The 19,968-nt window shown below is 38.5% G+C and overlaps 2 protein-coding genes across 2 annotated transcripts; one reads left to right on the top strand and one right to left on the bottom strand.

The window, feature by feature from the left end:
- Positions 1-10,258: 10,258 nt before the first annotated feature.
- LOC113771482 (cysteine-rich receptor-like protein kinase 7) lies at positions 10,259-11,538 on the bottom strand. The gene is made up of 3 exons (XM_027316058.1): positions 11,472-11,538; positions 11,263-11,387; positions 10,259-10,591 (listed from the first exon to the last, which is right to left on the bottom strand). Exons 1-3 carry the CDS (start codon positions 11,536-11,538, stop codon positions 10,259-10,261), a joined length of 525 nt encoding a protein of 174 aa, XP_027171859.1.
- A 5,394-nt stretch (positions 11,539-16,932) lies between these two features.
- Positions 16,933-19,369, top strand: LOC113771481. Its single transcript, XM_027316057.1, has 5 exons — positions 16,933-17,049; positions 17,216-18,032; positions 18,177-18,551; positions 18,690-18,767; positions 18,867-19,369. The coding sequence occupies exons 1-5, from the start codon at positions 16,933-16,935 to the stop codon at positions 19,367-19,369; spliced, it is 1,890 nt and encodes a 629-aa protein (XP_027171858.1).
- The last annotated feature ends 599 nt before the right edge of the window (positions 19,370-19,968 follow it).

Here is a 19,968-nt window from a genome sequence, read left to right as displayed (position 1 = left end):
ATTATCTAACCTAAAAAAATTTTAAAAAAAAAATTCTTCAACAAAAAAGGGAAAAAAATGCAAAGATTTGCAAGATGAATTATAGATTACAGGAAAATTAAGAATTGTGTCTTGTCCCCAGTACATTAAGATGAATTATAGTACCTTTTATCCAATCTGCTAAGTGCACGTAATAGAAGGACCTAACTTTTAAGGAAAAGTCAATCAAAATTTCAAGCATAATGAAAGTCAAAACATTGTATCGAGTGGAAAGTCAAGTTAAAATTGAAACTCATATCCAGCTCGATGTTGATTTCGAACCCGAGTTGGAGCATGTTAAAAATAAGGCTCAGCCCGATTCGATTACACTTCGGCCCACACCAACCCCGTCACTAATCTCAATATTTGAAATTCCATCGAGCTCTAAACAGCAACCTATCCTTTCTTGGCATGCGTCACAATAAACTATCAATAGATACCATTAGGGAACGGCTTCAAACCCTTTGCTCTATTTAACCTGAGGAATTAAGCGGACTTTGTTTTGGATGTACATCATTGGTCCCTCTTAACTAATTGTAAATAGTTCGTTAAAAAACTCATGAATTAGCATATTGCATTTGAAATCAGGATGGGATGGAGCAGTGGCGGTGCCAGGAATTTGTTATAGGGGGAGAGGGGGGGGGGAACTAAGCTTGAGTATAACTTTATTTTTAAAAAAAAGGAATAAATCAAGATTAAATGAGCAAAAAAAATTCAAAACGTTGAAATAAATTTAGTGGTTATATTTTGATTGATTTTTAGCTCTACGAATTTCTTTCTTAGTTGAATTTCAGAAGGGTTGTAATATTTGGATAATGTTGAACATTTGAAAGTACCCATAAAAATGTGGACATTCTTAGATGTAGAGGTTTCAAAGCTGGGGGAAGGGATGAATTAGGTGATATAGTAGAACTTACAATAAAAAATTCCATAAAAATTTAAAAAAAAAATAAAAAGCTTCAAAGCTTCTGGGTTCAACACTTGTTTCAAGTGTCCTTTTATTCAATTTTCTTGCTCAAAACGTATATGCTACCAAATATATGTGTGAAATCACACATACACGTATCCATTTTTTATGGAATAAAAGATCATAAAATTAAGTGAGCGAACGTAAGTAATGCGTGCAGCGTGCGTGATAGGGAAAAAAACATCAAATGAATACCAGTACAGTCTGAATAACAGAATTGGAGAAATCATTACATCGCAGAAAGAGGCCTGGATGAATAAGATGACAAGGATAAAAACAGATCATACTTCTCCATTTGAGTGAAGATGTTATTGGCTCTTGGATGATTCGCCATTTGATACTTCTCCACTGCTTTATATCTTCATCTTTCGTTGCAAGGATTCTGCGCAACACGCCGTCTTCTTCTCTGCGGTATTGGATATTTGGTAGCACATACGTTTGGATAGTCACAAAATACTCAAATCTCAATAAGTTAATAATTAACCTGAAAAATCACTAGTATAATTAAGTGCAAGCTTTATGTTTTAGAAGTTCTAAAGCTTCTGCTTTTTCATCTAAAGCAACCTGAAAAATGTTTTATTCTGATTTTCAAAAGTTTATTCTATTGAAAAGTTTTTTTTTTAAATATTAGCAATAACTGTAACCTAGTCTAAAACCATTCTTTTAGTTCTCCTAATCATTGCAGTAGAACTAGTTAAATTCACTATATTCATTAACACAAAACAGAAACATTGAAGTTTATCTAATTGAAAAATAGAAGAAGTAATTGTCAATTTTATTTAATCTAAAATGACAATTTATTGGACTAATGAGCAAAGGGTAACTAAATTAATCTAAAAGTGAATTTTTGTCTTCCGTCAAAACGAAACATAGAAAAACAAAAGATTTGCCTTGGGTAGATGAATTAATGAAACATTGCAAATAAAATTATCTTAGCACAAAATTTTGTATAGAAATTTACAAGACGAAAATCAAGAAGTTACACAGGATAGGATATGGAATTTGCCTGGTTGTCTTTTTAAGGGAAAAAGAATAATTAAAAAAGAAGACAATAGGTAATGGTGGGTTTTGGCTTGGGCTTTCTGTTATAGGATTGGATAACTAAATTGGTATTGGGCATTCTTATTTTTCATGGAAGTAGTTGACATGGTGGAATTTTCGGTGCCATTTGAATTTAGTTTTGGATGGGAATCAGAGTTGGACTTTCTTTGTTTTATTAGTACGAGACAGATGCATAAATGTTAGGGGACAGACTTCTTGTTGTTTTAAACTTTAAGAATAATTTGTAAGTAAAATTAAAAGAAAAAGAATAATTTATAGGCACTTGCTTGGTGTCGAAAGGGCACTTGTTAACAAATCTATATTTCATCCGAAATATTATATATAAACACACATTAATAATCATTATCCGTCAGATAGACTGATTTTAAATAAAGACCCTAGAACACTTGCTCTATGACAAGACAAAAAAATAGGGGAAATTTTATTATTTTTTTCATTTATAATTACATTAAGACTTTTTTATTTGATGCTTAAAGCACCAAATAAGCATATAGAAAAAGGAAATTGGCCCACCATTAAACCTTTAAAATTACCACCCTGAAGTACAGCACTTTAGCAAACAAATTACCCTTTTGAAAAAAAAAAAAGGAGACCCACTCCTTATGGTGCTTTCAGGGCACAAAATATAAACCCAAAAGATAAGACAACATTTAAATCAGTAACTAATCTAATCTAATTTTATTAGATGATGTCTAATCTGATATTTATAAAACATTTACGTATCTTAACTAAGGGTGCATATCAGGATCATCATGATTTGAGACTTTTTAGGCACCCAATTATGCATTGCGACCTAAACTTCCTTTTAAGTGTTCTACTGTTACACTAATACACCATCATCTATGATATCTGGACACCAATTTGACTTAAAAAGTTTTAAAAAATGATGAAATACAGAGTCCTCCTTAAAGTGCCAATAGTTTTTCCTGTCAATCACAACATCACAGATCACAATTCCCTGGGCTTTCCTTACCCAGAAAAAGAAAGAATGAAATGAAGGAAAGAAAAATCCAAGATGAAGAACAAGAAATATTTTGTTGATCTGCCATTATCTCTCATACACTTGCTAAGATATTCACTTGTATAATTTTGGGTTGATAATTTTGTATTTTTTAATATCAACTTCCATACTCTAAATTTCATCTATGCATTTGGGGATTTCATAGAATTTTATATACCTTTAAATTCTCAAGATTTCTAGGTTATTTGTGATTATTTATGTTGCAGAATAGTTCACAGATGTAGTTATTCACTTGAAAAAGTTCATATGCTAAATGTGAAGATTGTATAAATGCATCAACTATCCTTTTTCTTTTTTGCGTAATCATTGATAGTTGGGATAGCCATATTTACACAATTATATGAATGGTTTTTACAATTATATGCATCATATTTACACAATTATATGAATGGTTTTTTCTTTGCTTAAGGAAAAGGGAAAAAGATTGGCTAAGTTACATTAAAAAGAAGAACAGAAAAAGGTAAGTGCAATAAAGAAAAGAATAAAGAAAAGAGAAAATTAAATGACAAAATTGGGTAAATACTTTAAACCAAAAAAAAAAGAAGGAATAACAAATACGAAGATTGTATGAATGCAAGAACAATGTTTTTTTTTTTTTTTGTCAAAGGTAATTTTTTATTAGAAAAATTTTGGCAGAGTTTCCCCTTATAAATGGACGAAACTCCCTGCCAACAAACTCAAATACAAGAAAATTATCTGCATGGTAGTAAGTTAATACAATGTAACTTTACGACAGTTTGCAAACAATTTAATAATAACTGCACGATTAAAACAGAATGTGACGGCCAACCAAATAAGGCTCAACTGCAGAATTTCGAACTAGACTTTTCATCCACTCTGAACACATTTCCTAATTGAAGGCAGGCCTATTCTATCTAAGCGAAACACCCCACAAGCTTTGATAGGGAGGTCCACAAGCTGATGATATGTTGTATTGAAACCTTGATCACATCCCATGTTTGCTAAAGAATCGGCAACTTGATTACTTTCCCGAAAGCAATGAGAAATTGCAACAAAATTAGACGACAACTTTAGAAGGTATTTAACCACTGTATAAATACTCAATGGACAGCTAGATCCCTGTTTTAGGATGTGAACAAGAACCAACGAATCCATTTCAATGTGCAAGTTAACATAACCACGAGAGAGACACAACTTAACCCTAAAGAGAAGAGCGAGCGCCTCAGCTTGAATGCTGGTTACATTCCCAAAAAAAGAGGAGAAAGCAAGCAGGAAATTTACTCCATCATCACGCAAAACCCCACCACCACCTGCCCTCCCTGGGTTACCCCTTGAACAGCCATCAGTATTAAGTTTAATTACACCCAAGAGTGGCCGACACCACCTTACAATCATAAATGAGACTTTCTTATGAATATAAGAGAGCGAAGAATAAAACTCCATCCATGTTGAGGAAGTGAATGGGTACCCAGGGAATTGCAACCTAAAGAGGTCCTTCACATTGTCAAAAACAAACTCAAAGATAGTGACGTGAGAAAAAAGTCTCCCTTCAAAACGTGCCGAGTTTCTAGACTTCCAAATATTCCAACAAATCAGAGAAGGTATAATAAAATGAACAAATGCAATGAAACCATTTCTTGGTGCGCTATACCACCAACCTGCAATATAAGCCCGAACCGAGCCACCTGCATTAAGCACACCTGAAGCAGAGCCAAAGAAATTCCAAACTGAAACTGCTACCTGTCCACTACAAAAGACATGGTCCAAAGTCTCACCATTAGCCTGGACATAATAGAAACACTTTGATGGGCCCGAAATACCAAGTTTGCATAACGTGGAGTCCATGGGTAATCGATTTCACAACAAGCGAAGAAGAAAAACAGACACTTTGGAAGGAATTCTTGGGTGCCAGACTTTTGAGAACATAAATGACCTTTGCTTATGTGATTGCACCAGGTTAAAAGCTAAGTTCAGCGTGAAAACTCCAGATTGAGAAGGAGCCCATATCATTAAATCTTCCATACCAATCTCAATTTGAGGGAGAGAGAACATTCGGATGTCGTTGATAATAAATGGAGGTACCCACAAACCCAGCAACTGAAAATTTCACCTGCCATCAACTAAAATATCAGACATCTTGTGATCCGAAACACTCCCTAACCGCATAACCAAAGGCCCAGAACCTAACCAATTATCAAACCAGAAATTAGAGTCCCCAGAGTGGATAATGAAAGTTATATGTTGTTCAGCAATGTCCCGAACATATAACATCCTACGCCACGTATGAGAGGCCCCTTCCGAACGAACAACCATACCTGGGTGCGCATTCGAATAATATTTGGCCATCATAAAATTAGCCCAAAGAGACGCATTTTGTCGAAACCTCCACCATAGCTTAATAGAAAAGGCATTAAAAACATCATCCAGTGATCTAAAACCAAGCCCACCCTCCTCTTTTGGAGCACAAAGATCCTTCCAACGAATCCAATGGCATTTTAAACCACCCTTATCTGAACCCAAAAAGAAATTTGCAAACAAATGCTCGAGAGTAGAAAATACAGATTTTGGAGGTGACACAGTAGCTAGCAAATGCAATGGAAGCGAGGACAGTACATGTTTAATAAGTACAACCTTACCTCCTAGTGACAACAAACGATTTTTCCAAGAAGCAATCGTAGCAGCCACAGTCTTGATCAAATTGTGGAAATAAACCTTTTTACGTCTCCCCACCATTAAAGGACAACCAAGATAGTTAAAAGGAAATTCCTTGGGAAAAAAGCCCGTCATGCTCTGAATGAATACCTTCCTTGTTCGGGATAGTCGCGGGTGAACCATGAAACAACTCTTTGAGGCATTTATTCTCTTGCCCGAAACATGTTCATATTTTTTCAGCGTTTCCATTAACAACTTCAGGGATACTGCTGAGGCATTAGAAAAAATAAGAATATCATCTGCATACCCCAGGTGACTAACTAGAGGACACCCTCGAGGAACCTTGAAACCATTAAAGCGTGGATGCAGCAGAAGTTGATTCAAAAGCCGGGAAAGCACATCTGCACCTACAATAAATAAAGAAGGAGACAAAGGATCCCCTTGACGAAACCCCCGAGAAGATGGGAAAAAACAACATGGCACCCCATTAATCAAAACAGAAAATCATGGATTAGAAATAAGATGCCAAACCATATCAATACATCTTTCGCCAAACCTAAAAGCACGTAACACATTGATCAAAAAAATCCAAGAAACCCTATCATAAGCTTTGGTCATATCCAATTTGAGAGCAACATTACCTCCCCTATTCTTCTTACCAATACCTATAATAATTTCTTGGGCAAGTAAGAAGTTATCAGATATTAGCATACCACAAACAAATCCACTTTGATTTGGAGAGATAATTTTAGGGAGCAACTGTGATAACCTAACAGCCAGGAGACGTGAAAACACCTTATTTATAAAATTGCATAAACTAATAGGACGAAAGTGAGAAAAATCTTTTGGGTTCTTCACCTTGGGAATTAACATCAATAACGCCGCTATCACTTTTTTTGGCAACTCAGCACCACAAAAAAAACTAATAACAGTGTTTTACAAATCTTGAGCAACTATATCCCAAGCAAAAGTGAAAAACTTTCCAGTATAACCATCAGGACCAGCCGCACTATCACCATCCATATTAGAAACCACCCGCCTCACATCTTCCATTGTAGGAATTTCTTCTAACTTAGCATTATCAGCTGGCTGAATTAATTTCGGGATAACAGAAGATAAATCCCAAGAAGATGTAGCCTCAGCTGAAAATAAAGAAGAGAAAAATTTGACGGCTTCCTGCCCTATGTCAGCTTCAGAAGAAAGCCAGTTTCCTCCCTCGTCTTGGACTCAGTGAATAACTGATTGTAATCTCTTCTGCTTTACCACTGAATGAAAAAATTTAGTATTTTTATCTCCTAAATCTAACCAACGGACCCTTGCTTTTTGCTTCCAGAAGCTTTCTTCCACTATCAAACTCTGACGAAACTTTGCCTGGGCTCTTCGTAAAGATTCCTGAGCACTAATCGAGATATCATCCTCCACTTATTTCTCAGCTAAAACCACCTCCTTCTCAGCCCTTTTTACATTATTAAAAATATTACCAAAACATTGTACATTCCAAACTTTAATATCTGCCTTTAATCTTTTAAGTTTGGAGCAAAACACTTGAATAGGAGCACCAACATACTCTTACTGTCAAGACTTTCTAACAACTTCCAAAAAGTCAGGATGAGTAGCCCAAGCATTAAGGAAACGAAAAGGGCGAGGTTTATCATCCAAACGGGTAGTAAACGAAAGCAAAAGAGGTGAATGATCAGAAGGATCCCTAGCAAGATGAGTAACAGAAACCCCAAAACCCGCATCATAATAGGAATTATTAATCAACAGGCGATCCAAACGTTTCCAAATTCACGCCCTTCCAAATCGATTATTACACCAGGTGAAGGAAGATCCAGAAAAGTCAGCATCAAATAATTCAGCAGAAGACATAAAATCCAAAAACTCAACTGCCTCAGACAAACGAAAGGGCTGCCCACCTTTTTTTCCCCCCGCATCTACCACAACATTGAAATCCCCACAGACTAACCATGGCACTACAAGAGGCTTATCTTGCAACAACCCACTCCATAAGCCTTGTCTCTCCTCTACCGTGCACAACGCATGAACAAAAGAAGCAGTAAAAGGGGCTGCGTAGAAATTATGATAAACTGTAAAAGAAATATGTTGTTCTCCCTCGCCCACCAACAAAAGATGAAAAGGATCATTATAAAAAAATCCAAAGAGATCCAGACTTGTTACACAGGACATGTTCAAAATGAAGCTTTAGTCGAAAGCTTTCAGCAAGGATAACATTAGCATTAGCTTCACAAATAACTAAAAATTGAATTTGTTGCTGAGAAATAATTTTTTCCAAACGTCTAAAGTGAGAAGGTTTAGACAAACCTCTTATATTCCAGAAAAGAGACTTAATCATTGGATGGCAGTTGGAAAGAAATCTGTGAATTTTTTAATGAAGAACGCAGCTGCCTATCCGAAGGAGTGATAGTATGAAGTCCCTTATGTTTCCTACCATCTTGGAATGAATCATCTTGAACACACCGGCCAGCTTCTGGAATCGAAGGCAAAACCACTGCCAATTCGCCTCTTGGAGAAAGATTACCAGAAGAAAAGGTAACATAGAGTCGACATTTACTTCGTCATCCAAAACCTCCTGCTGCTTGTGAAGGGAACAAGAGCCATGGTCAGGTTGGTGAGCAGAAGCACTAGCAAAAGACTGATCAGACTCAACTTGGACATCTATAACAGCTGCTTGACATGCAGACGCAGACTTAGTAGTTTCAAGAGGCTACTGTTCTTGAGATTCCACCATCAACATATTATCTTGAAGATTATTTTCCGCCGGAGCCCAAGGTAATGGAATAGTAGAAAGAGCCGCAGACGTAGCAATTTGAAATTTCTGCTGTGCTTGCAACTCTGAAGATATCACCTTGTTGGGGGTAGCATCATCAACGTGCAACGTCGCAGCCGTAGCTTTCGTATCACAGTGCTGATCTTGGGCCAAAGAAACAGCTTGCACCATTGTGTCTGGTTTATTTGTCGAAACTGGAACCCAATTTTTTTTTTTAATGTGGCCACCATCCAAACCTATAGAACCTTTTCCTATACGTTGATTAAAATCCTCCTCCAAAGGCATATGGTCCTTACCCAACTGTTGAGACGAAATTCCAGCAAGCACATCCTTATTACAAGCAGTACTAGAATGTCCTAAATGGTAGCAGCTAGAGCAATATTGGGGCAAATTTTCAGCTTGCAACTGCTGCCAAAACCCCTCATTAGAATTCTCAGTCCCAATCCAAACCCTAGAAGGAAGTGGGTGAAGTAAATCTACTTCCACGCAGATACGTGCCACACTTGGCTTGGACAGATTAGCAGTTGCAGCATCTATAAACATTGGCTTCCCCAACGGATTCACAATGGAGAAAAGGGAATATTTGTCAAATAGATGAATGGGTAAACTCGGGAGAGAGAATCACACCGGCACCAATGAAGATTCTTTAGTCACATGAAATGAGGGAGTCCACTTAAAGACTCACATTGGAAAATTACCGACGTACCAGATTCCTCTGGTCCATAGGCGATGAAAATCTGTTTCTGAAGCACAGCGAATGAGAACATGTCGAGCATCCATATGTCCAACCGAGCATGCATCCTTTAAATCAAAAGTGTGAATGAACTTTCTGATCTCCTCCAATTAGAACGACCACGTACGCGAGAATTTTCCAACCAAGGCCAGCCGAAAAGGTGAAGCTAACTTATTAATATCATCAAGTGAAAAGAATATCGCAGCTTGCCCTTTATGAGTTGAGAGGGATTTAATGGAGATGGGAGAGGATGGAACAGTGTCAAACAATTGGGCAAATGATTTCTTTTCCCCCATAATGGCTTGGGCATTTATTCAAATAGCTAATAGGCATAGCAGAACTAAATGTATTTCTATTCAACTTGTACCTAAAGTGCCCAATATTTCACCAATCGAAACCGAAGACTACTACAAGCTAATTATTCTATAGAAGCTCTAAATAGAACCTGGATTTGAAGATCTGGTGTTTAGCAAGTACAATGTCATTACAATAGAATATTTAAGAAAGCTTAGGTGATAATAAACCATTGAATGCTGAAAAAGTTCCAAATCAGAATGAATCTGATATAATTTAAACTCCTTTTAACTAATAACACACTCCAAGAATTGTGAACCAAGACAGCCTTTATATTGGTTTTGTTACCAAACGTATACATTGTAAACCCGGGCTATCCTTCATAATTCGTTGGTACAATGATATAATTGATAGACTCAGTTTGGAAGCCAACTTTACTATGTACAAATGATAAAAGTTCAAGACACATTGTTTGTTCGATCAGCTGGGGATTAATGTTCATAAATAAAATTGCTCTTCTATTTTTAAAAAATATCTAAAGAGCGACAACAACTTGCATTTTCTTTCAAGCACATCCTTATACCCCTAAGGTGGAAGAAGTCAATTAGTGTGAAGAAGCAAACATTGAAACGATCCCCTAATTTCCAACAATAGTGGGCAAATTTAGATACCTTCCTGGTAAATGAATCATGCCTCAAAATCTAGAACATAATGCTGATGATGAACTTGATATTTTCTTCCAGAATTGGCCTATTTCTTCCTTCATCTGGGATATGGTTCAGTAATTGATGCATCATTGACAGAGCTTGGAGCTGAAATTCTCTTAGTGTTGGATTGATCAACTTTCAGCTCGTCTACCCTGCTCTCCGATCCATTGCTCCGGAAAACTGCCGGACGATGTGGAGTTGGTAGGGAAACAGAACCAGGATTGAGCATGCAGACCACGGAAGCCATTGTGGGTCTTTTACTGGCATCTTCTTCAACACATAGTAAGCCAACTTGGATGCATTGAATGACTTCATTTCTGGCATAAGAATCTCCAATGCTTGAATCCAAAAGAGCTAAAGTTTGGCCGCGTCTCCAATGGTTCCAAGCCTTTTCGAAATAATCCCACTCATAAGGTGTACATTCTTAAAAACTTCAATTAGCTTAAATAGATATACAGGTAAATGTCAATATTCACAATAGGCAATTGTCAATACTCTCTATTTCAAGTTTAATCATATAAAAAGATTGATTAATCTTTCTTGCATTGATGTCAGCGTTGGATGAATAACAATTATGCAAAATTTGAATTTTAAATTTAAATTTTGCATACATGTTATGAATCTAATGGTAATATATATACACTGTCTGATATATGAGATTTATTCATAAAAGATTTCGAATCGCAACCTTTTTTCCCATCATTGTAGTTAAGTATAACCTGAGAAAGAAGTACAATGGTCTTTACTGAAATTTACAAGTACTCTACTTTGAGCGTGTGACAACGTACAAAACGAGAGAAAGAATAGCAATTATGACAAGTCTTGCATCCGACATCTAAAAATTTCCATAAGAAGCACATAAACAGAAATACGTATTTATTTAGGGCAGGTAGTTCATAAATTATCGTGCCATTTTGGTCTGGTTCACACAAAAAATGGTATTGCAAGTTTAGGTGAATTTAATAATGAAAAAAAAAAAAGAAAATGTGTAGAATTTAATTGAAATATTAAATGTGTAGATATTCAAATTCACAAAAGCAAAATATTTCATGCAAAGACCTTGTATACACGACCAAATCCACCTTCGCCAATTTTGTTATCCACTGAGAAGTTATTTGTGGCAATTTGAATTTCAGTTAAGCTATACTGTAAGGATTCGGCTGTTAAGATATCAGCAACACCATCTACACCAGAAATAAGCAAATACACTCAATTTATTTGTTCAAACAAATCTGAGGTTTCCTGTAATTGCAATCAATAAACTTTACCACTTGTTTCCGGTGCCATAGCAACATAACTCTTCCGCAATCTCCATTTCAGGAAAACTAAAGCCATGATAAATAGCACAACAGCAACCCCAGTTAATGGGACAGCAATTCGAAAAGCTGCTCGTAGGGGGCTTCGCCCTTTGCCTGGATGAAAGTTAGTTTAATTTAGCTTCGAAAGTCAGCTGATCATAGGAGATCAAGTTTATTAAACTTCGAGGTAGAGTCACTCTGAGACAGCCTTACATAGACAAAAAGCTAGAGTTGAGATCCTCTCTATTACTTTCTCACCATTTATGTGCCTAAATTTATGTCAGTAATTTTACTTCCACAAGTTGATCAACATACTTAAAATTCATTCTCATTTATGAATTTTTTGTCATTCAATTTGTACAAAACACTTTGACGGTGCAATATGGGCCAAAATTATAATAAAAAATGTAAAGTTTGATCCAATATTAAAATTTAATCAATTTAATTTGAATTTTTTAATATACTTTAAACAACACGAGAAATATAATTTGGATGACCTTTTATTTCAAAAATAGTAGTATAACCATGTTTACTTAGGTGTAATGGAGAAAAAATTTTCTTCAATTAATGGAGAAGAGCCTAACCCAAAAAGCTATGCAAAAACACATTATTTGAAAGAATATTTTTTTTTTTCAATTCTTTTTGAAAGTTTTTCACCACCTTTTGGCCTCACATGCTTCATGTTGACGGTAAATGAAGAGAGATTTTCATTATCAATTTTCAATATTATGGATTAATATTAAGATACTCCCCTGAGGATTGAACATATACAAGGTTAATTGTGTTTGGACCAAATTACGACTACCCATTGTAAGCGAGGCTGTCCAGACCCAGTGATTATAAGGAAATGACAACAATGCCAAATATTACCAAATTGCTGTAGAAGAACAAAGGTTGAAGAAAATTATTTACCAAATTAAGAAGAGAGACAAATCACCAAAAATTCTTTAGCCTATGCACTTGTAGCCTTGTGTAGAAATGTAAATCCTTATTTCTTATTCGCTGGATGATTTCGCACCACGCATCTGTGGTCCTGTGAAATTGGATAGCATAAGTTTCCTTCGCTTTCAGAAGACCACAAATCTGAGGTGGGAAATCATCCAACGATGTGTTTCCTCTGCTGTGTTTTTTGTTCTTTTGTCATGTATTTGGTTTTAGTTATTCCATTTTCATTTTTTATGACCCTACATGAAGAATACATGGCAATATGCATAGTTATTAAACTCGATTGGACAAGAAATCCAACAAAGGGACCAGGGCAACATGTGACTAGTTTAACCAATTAGTCATTGGTTGAACTAGTGGGTACTAAATTAATATTTACAAATATAAAATAGCAATAAAGTGCTTTTAGATACTAATTATTATACTTTGAAAGATATACAGTGAATATACAAATATTAATAGAAGATTTAATTTCATTTTATTGTACTTGTACATAAATAAATAACACATTCAAATATAGAACAGAATTGTATCACTTATTTTCAAAGGTATAGCATCGTTTTTATTATTTTATCTTTCAAAAATAAAATAATTTTTAACAACTCAAATATTGTAAGTTTGAAAGTTAAAAGAATTAATTGTCTAACAAAAAAGTAAACAAGTTTATTTAATAAAACATTTAATTATCAAGTAAAAACTAAGCAAGTAGTAAATTTTTTTACACATTTAAGTGGAAATCCAACATACAAATCTAGTCAAAATTATATTACACTTTATTTCAAAAACAATGATCCACAATTGTATTAGAAAAAAGAACACAGTCAACTGGAAAATCGAACGGGCTCTGATTGAACCACCATGTCAAACAAGTTTGATCGGACCAACCCATTCTTCAATCAAACTGGAAATCCTTTCGGCCGGATGGTCGAGTCATTGATAGGGTTGCAAACGAATCGAACCGCTCACGAGCAACTCAATACAAAACTCGACTCGAGCTCGATGTGCTGCTCATGATAACTCGAGCTCGATCAACATCGAACTCGAGGCAAGCTCAACCTGATCAAATCGAACTCAAATTCGAACTCGAGTTCAAAGCTATTCAACTCGATAGTTCATAAGCCAACTCAATTATATATATATATATATATATATATTATTTTTTATTTTAATAGTAAAATTACATATATATCCCTAATATTTTATTTTTTGTTAAAAAAATTATTATTTTATTCCCTTTTTGAAAAATAAAATAACTATTTTTTTATTTTTTTAAGCTCCAGTTCAAGTTCAAACTCAATTCGAATTTGAGTTAAGCTCGAGCTCGAGTTGTTACATTGAGAGCTCGTCGAGTTCAAGCTTGAGCTTGAGTTTGATAAAACTAAGTCGAGTTTGGATCGATTAAACCAAAGTCGACTCGACTCAACTCGTTTGTAGCCTATTTCATTGGGCTGATTGTTTCAACTGCTAGGGTCACGTCAGGTTCAATAACAATAGGGGATGAAATAAAAAGTAAAACAGAAAATCCATTGTGAAACAAATGTAAAAAAATTTTATTTGGCAAGAAAACAATGATAGGGTTTAAGAGTGGAGGAGAAAGGGAATTTGAATCTAAAATCTCTAAATTCTAAGGTCTCAACCTTAGCCACTAAGCATATAGTGCGTTACGTCATAATCTCCTTATGCATGTGAAATTATCCTATTATCTTGGCCCCTTGAACTTTCTTGTGAAGTGGATCACTGATTTTTCTTTTTTAGGCTAAATTAACTTCAAGGAGGGTAAATATGGTATTTGGTTGATTTCAATGCGAATAGTTGTCTTGTATATTTTTTTTCTCAGCTATTTTCTACTTTGGGCTCTCAACTATAGACATACTGCCACTTTAATCATTAAATTTCAAAGTTGAGCACTTTATTTCTTAAAATATGAAATTCATCCTACTTTAGTTCTTAATAATTGTATTCAAAATTTTGACAGCTAGTTTTGTTACAAAACAAAAAAAGATCAAATGGATTCACGTTACCAAAGCACAACTAAGGTAAAATTGCGATTTTGAAACCACAGGAGGTGAAGAGGCAAAACATTAAACCGCGAAGAAGTACCATTAATTTACTTATTTAATATCAGATTTTAAACTAGCAGACAAATTATATTGCACTATAACGGAAAATCTTTTACATGCGTACAATACATCCTCGATCTTCTTCAATGTCTTTGTCTAAAATTGGAAAAACTAAAATGGATTCTTCTTTGCATTATGCCATAGAAATTTCATATTTTTTTTACGTAATTTTGCAATCAATACCGCCCATAATATAACTCATGTACTATTTTACTTACACACAAAAGTTAAATTAAAAATACCAAACTTTTTCCATTTGATTAATCATTGCAAAATTTTCCATGAACTTGAGCCCTTTTACACTATGTAAATGTTTCTAGCAAATTGAATGCAAAAACTTTCTCAAATGCACTTTATATTCATGTATGCTGATCAACCAATCAAAATAAAATTATAACATAAGCATATGAGTTTTAAAAACCATATAATAGATAAATGGATAGATAACTAAATGCCGATGTAGCTCTGAAATTAGATATGTCAAAGGCTTATGACCGTGTTTCCTGGATTTTTTTGACAATGGTTTTGAGGAGATTTGGTTTTAGGGAGCAATGGATTGATAGGATTTGGAGATTGGTCTCGAATGTATGGTTTTAATCAACGGGGCCAGTGTGGGTTTCTTTAAGTCTACGCGAGGGCTTCGTCAAGGGGACCCGTTATCCCCAGGTTTTTTTTTTTTTTTTTTTTTTAAACCCATGTATATATCTATTTTTTTTTTTTTTAAAAAAAACTCAACTTTTATTGCCACCGAGGGAACAAAGTTACACAGAGCCAAAAAGTCTAGACAAAACTACTAATGCCGGACCCTGCCTAGCCGAATCGAGGGAACTGAGAGCCTGTCCAACTGGAGAGCGGACCGAGCCTTCCGAGGAAGCTCAGCCCTGACTGTAAAAACGCCATCCTGTTGTGGCCGCGAGCACGCAAGGGCATCCGCTACCGTATTTGCTTCTCGATAGATGTGTGCCACTGAGACCCCCATTTGCCCTGAAAGCCATTGAATATGACGTAGAGTATTGACCAAAGGCCATCGGGCAGGACCGCAAGAGGAGACCATGCGCACCAAAACACTCGAATCCACCTCAGCCACAAAGTGCATGATGTGCCGAGCATAACATAACCGCAAACCTTCCAATAACGCCAACGCCTCTGCCGTGAGCACATCGCACTCCCCGAACTCCTTGTAAAATGCAAAAACCAGGTCGCCATCTGAAGTACGCACCAGTCCTACCCCGGTGGCCAGCCCCTCGGTGACGCTAGCATCGGTATTCAGTTTTACTGAGGACGTGGGTGGCAATGCCCAAGTAACTGCGCGGGATATAACCTGCCGTCGATTGTCCATGCCAAATGTCGCCCACTCGCAATCCGCATCCCCCTGGAAGTCCTTCCGGCGTAACCGACCTCCCCTTCCCAGCTGCTGGATAAATGCGCTAACCTGCAAAATGATAATCCCTGGGGACATGGCCGTCCCCTCAAAACGAGCTGCATTACGGGATTTCCAGAGAAACCATAGGATCACCATAGGGAGAAGCTCACACAGGAGTGGGAGAAGAACCAACTGGAGAGTCTAGCCTGCACCCCCCGCCCCTGTGTCATAATCCCAAAGCGATCTGCAAAACTCCTCCACACTGTCGCAGCCACTGGCCCAGATACCAAGAGATGGCCAGTGGTCTCCGTCGCACTCCCACAACATGAGCACCTTGACGCCAAAGGACGTCCCCGTTGCTGTAACACCCCATCCAATGGCAGCCAGCTCCTCAGTGCCCTCCACCCAAATAAAGAGATCTTTTTTGGGATAATCGGGCTCCATAAAAGGGAGTCCACCATGGAGATGTTTCTTTTCCCCCGAAGCTGCTCCCACGCTGAGGTGATGGAGAATTCCCCCGACTGGGATGCCACCCAGATCATCCTGTCCCGCATACCCGGGAACACACGTAGGGCCAGGACCTTTTCCACCAAGGCTCCCGGCAACAACTGCCGCAGGCGCTGAGCATCCCATCCCGTGTCCATGAAGAGTTCCCCAACCAGAAGATATGAGTGACTATGGCTCGAGACCAGCTGGGCGAGGGGGACATCCGAGCACCATCTATCCTGCCAGAAATCTACCAAACCCTCACCAAGGCTCCACCGGATGTTTTCTTCAGCAACCCCCCGCACCTCCAGCAGACGTCGCCACACAGCCGAAGGTCGATGAATCGAAACCAAGCCCGGATGCTCGCCTTTCACATACTTGCAATGCATAAAATTTGCCCACGGTGACTCATTTGCTCTTAATTTCCACCACAGCTTGCATGCAAACGCCTGCCCTAGCGTTTCAAATGAACGAAATCCTAACCCCCCTTCCTCGACCGGGTAGCACACCTTCTCCCATGCCGTCCAGTGAATTCGGCGAGAATCTGGGTTGTTCCATAAGAAGGCATTGCAGAGCCGACCCATCGCTACTAGCACTGCCCCTGGGGGTTGCAGAGCCTGAAGCCAATACAATGGTATAGAACCCAATACGTGACGGATGAGGAAGATCTTGCCCCCCATTGACAGCATCTTTGAACTCCAGTGACATAATCGCCGCCGCATCCTAGACAGTAGACCATTAAAGATCGCACTCGTAACGTTATTATTGGCGCGGAGGTGCTGTCCCGTTCTTTGAACCAGTTAGTGGAGCATCGGGAGTTCAAGTGCTTTTCAGTTCCGCGGGGCTGTCCTAAGATCACTCATCTCAGTTATGCAGATGACGTCCTGGTTTTTTCAGGTGCTTCATCCTCTTCGCTGAGATGTGTTATGCAGATTATTGAGAACTATGGAGCAGTTTCGGGGCAGGAGATTAATGTTCAGAAGTGCGGGTTCATGGTGCATGCTAAATTGCCTAGTCACTGTGTGGCAAGGGTTCGACGGGTAACTGGGTTTGGTCTTAAGTCGTTTCCCGTGCGTTACTTGGGTTGTCCGCTTTTTGTGGGGCGCCGAAAGTGCCTATATTTCATGGAGCTGGTACAGTCAGTTATTTCTAAAGTTTCATCATGGAGGTCCAGCTTTCTATCCCATGGGGGTCGGATTGTACTCATCAAACACGTGCTTTCAGCAATCCCAACTCATTTATTGGCAGCTTCATGTCCTCCGAAGGGAGTTCTAGCCTTAGTTGAACGGGCTATGGCAAATTTTCTCTGGGGGGAGCGGGAAGGTGGCCTCCGACATCATTGGATTAAGTGGGCAGACCTGTGTGCCGACTCGTCACAGGGCGGGGTTGGTGTTCGATCGCTACTGGATGTTCGTACAGCATTCTCGCTCAAATTGTGGTGGCGTTTCCGTACGGGAGAGTGTTTATGGGCGACATTTATGAGAGCCAAGTATTGTCGGCAGAGTCATCCATGCATGGTAGCGGCGGTTCAGGGCAGTTCATATATGTGGAGGCGTTTGCTTCAAATTGGTGAGGTGGCGGAGCAAAACCTTTGGTGGGAGGTGCGGTCGGGACAGTGTAATTTCTGGTTCGACAATTGGATGGGTTCTGGTCCTCTGTGTCAACGGTTACAAAGTGTTTCTGATCACTTAGTTAGGGATTTCGTATTGAATGGAAGGTGGAATCAATAGTTGCTACGGCTTTGGGTTCCTGATGACATAGTCTCAGAGATAGTTACTAAAGTTGCCCCAGTGGGGTCCACAGACGATCGTGCGGTGTGGGCCTTGACAGAGTCAGAAGATTTTTCCATCGCTTCCACATACGTGCTGCTTGGTAGTCAGACCCCCTCATCTTTCATGTTTGATAGGGTTTGGCACCCTGTAATTCCAATCAAGATTTCATTCTTCATGATAAGACTGCTGCGGGATCGGTTACCGTTGGCGTCATCCCTAGGAAGATTGCAAGTGTATGGCCCTTCCAAGTGTTTTTGCTGCTTGGCCTCGCAATCTGAATCGTTGGATCATGTCTTTGCGGAAGGTGAGTTAGCTCAGTTCTTGTGGACCTTTTCTGGGAATGGCGCTGGAGTGAGTTATAGAGGTATGGGGGTGCGGTCGCGTTTGGTGGCTTGGTGGTGCCAACCGGTTCGGCACTCTCGTATGGAGTCATTACACTCGGTTTTGCCTTGCATTATTTGTTGGCATATTTGGTTGGCACGGAATCTTGCAATTTTTGAAGGGCAGCTCCTGCGTCGACAGACCATTTGTGATCGTATCTTGGCGGATGTGGTAGGGCTATTTTCCAGGAAGTTTGCAGGTGAGTTTATTGGGGTTGGCTCCTGGCCGGCGGTCTTCTCCACCTTCTCTGGGTGGAGGCCTCGGTATTCCCATAGAGTGGTTTGTTGGGAATTTCCAGCCCAGGGAGACTTCAAGTTAAATACGGATGGGTGCTCGCTTGGCAACCCGGGCGTTAGTGGCGGGGGTGGTGTTCTTAGGGATTCGTCTGGTGCTTTTTTGTTTGGCTTTTCTGTTCCGTTTGGGGAACTGACATGTCTGCAAGCGGAGATAAAGGCTTTGGTGGTTGGGGTGCAACAATGCCGTCTTCGGGGATTCTCGCGGATTCGGGTGGAGGTGGATTCTCTTGTGTTAGTCAACCTACTGTTACGACGATTCAGGTGTCCGTGGTTAGTTCGGTCGGATCTGGAAACGTTACTGGCAATCCAAGGTTTGGAGTGGACGGTGGGGCATTGTTATCGGGAAATGAATCAAGTGGCGGATGCCTTAGCCAAGGTTGGGGCACAATCTGAGGGTATTATCTTGTACACGACACAGTCTGAGTTGCCAAGGTTGGCAAGGGGGGCCTTAGGTTTAGATAGGTCGCAGATTCTTGCGAATCGTACTCGAGCTATTTCTCACTGAAGCCTATATATTTTAATTTTCTTGATTTTAATAAAATGAGAAGTTTTGTAAAAAAAAAAAAAAAAAAAAACTAAATAAAAACGTAATGCACGTTAGGCCATCACAGTTAAAGGGATTCCGCAATGACCATAACAATTCTACTTCAACATATATTCAATAGTTATTACAGTCCTAATGCCTGCAAAAAGACCAAATTTACTGTCCTAAGAAGTATGACCACTTAAAATCTTCCATAAATTGATGCATGTGATCAGTAAGATGTGCTGATGCGGAAATCTTACTGTTACGTATTCAACTAAAATTTGACTTAGAAAATTCAATAAGTTACGTGGTGGCCTGGGAAAACTTGACCTTGGCAAGCCTTACAACCAAGTCGCCTGGACGTGAACCATCAGCTGACTGGCCTGTAACCAAAATTCTATAGTCAGTAGATGCTAAGGGTATCGAACAACGACATTTGTGGAGGATAATTGGAAATTGACTAATGCTGAGAAGAATAAAGTGGACCCAGATGGAATCCCTACCTAGTAGTTCAGAGTTCATACTGGTTTGAGAAAGAGTTCTCTATATACAGTTAAAAGGATAGATTATACATAATA

Source organism: Coffea eugenioides, chromosome 5 (assembly GCF_003713205.1).
Source record: "Coffea eugenioides isolate CCC68of chromosome 5, Ceug_1.0, whole genome shotgun sequence".
Lineage (NCBI taxonomy): Eukaryota > Viridiplantae > Streptophyta > Magnoliopsida > Gentianales > Rubiaceae > Coffea > Coffea eugenioides.
The sequence above is the reverse complement of the archived record's forward strand: the minus strand, read 5'-3'. Positions and strand labels throughout refer to the sequence as shown.

Excerpts from the sequence above, each read along its gene's own strand:
- LOC113771482 (XM_027316058.1), bottom strand. The coding sequence starts at position 11,538 with ATGGCTTTAGTTTTCCTGAAATGGAGATTGCGGAAGAGTTATGTTGCT. Across the intron at positions 11,388-11,471 it reads TATGGCACCGGAAACAAGTG|ATGGTGTTGCTGATATCTTA; the intron begins GTAAAGTTTATT and ends TTTCTGGTGTAG. Across the intron at positions 10,592-11,262 it reads GATTTGGTCGTGTATACAAG|GCTTGGAACCATTGGAGACG; the intron begins GTCTTTGCATGA and ends TATTTCGAAAAG.
- LOC113771481 (XM_027316057.1), top strand. The coding sequence starts at position 16,933 with ATGCCGTCCAGTGAATTCGGCGAGAATCTGGGTTGTTCCATAAGAAGG. Across the intron at positions 17,050-17,215 it reads AGCCTGAAGCCAATACAATG|TTAGTGGAGCATCGGGAGTT; the intron begins GTATAGAACCCA and ends TCTTTGAACCAG. Across the intron at positions 18,033-18,176 it reads GGAGGTGCGGTCGGGACAGT|TCTCAGAGATAGTTACTAAA; the intron begins GTAATTTCTGGT and ends CTGATGACATAG.